The sequence below is a fragment of the Vanacampus margaritifer genome, chromosome 14 (genome assembly GCF_051991255.1).
Source record: "Vanacampus margaritifer isolate UIUO_Vmar chromosome 14, RoL_Vmar_1.0, whole genome shotgun sequence".
NCBI lineage: Eukaryota > Metazoa > Chordata > Actinopteri > Syngnathiformes > Syngnathidae > Vanacampus > Vanacampus margaritifer.
In genome coordinates, this window is record NC_135445.1 from 13,022,914 (window position 1) to 13,025,182 (window position 2,269).

The 2,269-nt window shown below is 50.7% G+C and overlaps 1 protein-coding gene across 1 annotated transcript; it reads left to right on the plus strand.

The window, feature by feature from the left end:
- Positions 1-334: 334 nt before the first annotated feature.
- LOC144033924 (apelin receptor B-like) lies at positions 335-1,530 on the plus strand. The gene has a single exon (XM_077542344.1). The coding sequence runs from the start codon at positions 338-340 to the stop codon at positions 1,409-1,411; it is 1,074 nt and encodes a 357-aa protein (XP_077398470.1). The 5' UTR covers positions 335-337; the 3' UTR covers positions 1,412-1,530.
- The last annotated feature ends 739 nt before the right edge of the window (positions 1,531-2,269 follow it).

Here is a 2,269-nt window from a genome sequence, read left to right on the forward strand (position 1 = left end):
CAGGTCACCCTTTTAAAAGAGATCTTGATCTTAATGGGTTTTTATCTAGTTAAATAAAGTCTGAATCAATAAATTTAAAAAAAAATTGATCTAGCTGTGTCTATCTATTTATCTATACTTTCTACTTTACTGGTAAATGCAATGACATAATTTGCCATGTTTCAGTGAGCTACAAATGAGTGGGCGTGTTTCCACTGAGAGTGGGAGGTTGTGTTATGCCGGAGGGGGGTCGCATCCTGGGAGGGTTCACGGCTCCGAGGGGGGCGGGTGGGCGGTTGCCTCGTATATAAGAGCGGGCAGATCACACAGGCGGCAAGTCACTCCAGCGGCAAAAACCATGGAGCCCACAGAGAATCCGTACGACTACTACGAGGACTACGAGGAGCTGGAGAACTCCACCATGTGCGACTACTCCGAGTGGACGCCGTCCTACTCGGTCATCCCGGTGCTCTACATGCTCATCTTCATCCTGGGCCTGTCGGGCAACGGCGTGGTCATCTTCACCGTGTGGCGGGCGCAGGGGAAGCGGCGCGCGGCCGACGTCTACATCGGCAACCTGGCCCTGGCCGACCTGACCTTCGTGGTGACGCTGCCCCTGTGGGCGGTCTACACGGCCATGGGCTACCACTGGCCTTTCGGGGTGGCCCTGTGCAAGATCAGCAGCTACGTGGTGCTCCTCAACATGTACGCCAGCGTCTTCCTCCTCACCTGCATGAGCTTTGACCGCTACCTGGCCATCGTGCACTCGCTGTCCAGCGCTCAGCTGCGCACCCGCGGCCACATGCGCGCCTCCCTCGCCGCCATCTGGACGCTGTCAGGCCTCCTGGCCGCGCCGACCTTGGTCTTCCGCACCACCCGGCACGACCTGGGCAGCAACCGCACGTCCTGCGCCATGGATTTCGGTCTGGTGGTGAGCAACAAGCATCAGGAGAACCTGTGGATCGCCGGGTTGAGCATTTCCTCGTCCGCCCTGGGGTTCCTGCTGCCCTTCCTGGCCATGATGGTGTGCTACGGGTTCATCGGCTGCACCGTCACACGCCACTTCAACACCCTGCGCAAGGAGGACCAACGCAAGCGGCGGCTCCTGAAGATCATCACCACGCTGGTGGTGGTCTTTGCCGCCTGCTGGATCCCCTTCCACGTGGTGAAAAGCGCCGACGCCCTCTCCTACCTGGATCTGTTCCCGGCCACCTGCGCTTTCTTGCGCTTCCTGCTGCTGGCCCACCCGTACGCCACCTGCCTGGCGTACGTCAACAGCTGCCTCAACCCTTTCCTCTACGCCTTCTTCGACCTGCGTTTCAGGTCGCAGTGCCTGTGCTTGCTCCACCTCAAGAAGTCGTTGCACGCCAGCCCCGCCGGCTCCTTGTCATCCCAGAAGACGGAGGCCCAGTCGCTGGCCACCAAGGTCTAGCGCGCCTGAAGGACGCCATCATTACTCGGTGCTTACTTATGGATTGTCGACTCTGTGGACTACTGACTTTTGAAGAACTTTTAAGGGACCAAACGTGAAGTAGACCTTGTGGAATGTATCTCCAAAAAGGCTCGGGTTCTCTCTCTCTCTCTCTCTATCTCTCTTTTTTTTTAAACCGAAGAATGAAGTCATACTCGCACAGATACTTGTGTAAAAAAAGAAAAGACTTTGGTAAAAGTAGAAGTATGATTCAGACTCTGAAATGTACAAAAATGAATTTTGTCATTTTTAACTATCATTTGGATAACTTCAGTGAGAAAAAAAAAGCTTTTTTCATTCAATCTAGTTTCCCTCTTTCATTATCACGTCACATGTTTTGTTTTGTTTTTCTCCAACCAAGAGCTAGCTAGCGTTTTATGCTATCAAAACAGTGTTCCTATTGCCGTGTTGTGACCGGATTAACAAAAAATTAGCTAATGTAACAACGGGAAAAAATACATCTGATTCATGTTTTTCAGATTTGACACATCACAGTCGCTCCTAAACAATTTGTTACAAGCCATTAATGCTCCAGAGTTCCTCCATGTTGCTGCTGTCCATGCTTTTTCTGTCCACAAGATCTCAACTGCAGTTGACTTAGCCTCTTTATATCTTTTTATTTTTATTTTTTTTATTTTACATAATGCCGTCACCTCTGGCTGTTGGGGGGGGGGGGGGGGCTATGTTGACAAAGTAAGGAGTAGAAAATACAGATAACTCTTCAAATGTAATGTAACACAATACTCAAGTACAAATACCTTTAGTATGGTAACCTAGTATTTGTACTTGATTTCTTTCCACCACTGTATTTTTTATTGG

Coding starts and splice junctions, on each gene's coding strand:
- LOC144033924 (XM_077542344.1), top strand. CDS start 338: ATGGAGCCCACAGAGAATCCGTACGACTACTACGAGGACTACGAGGAG.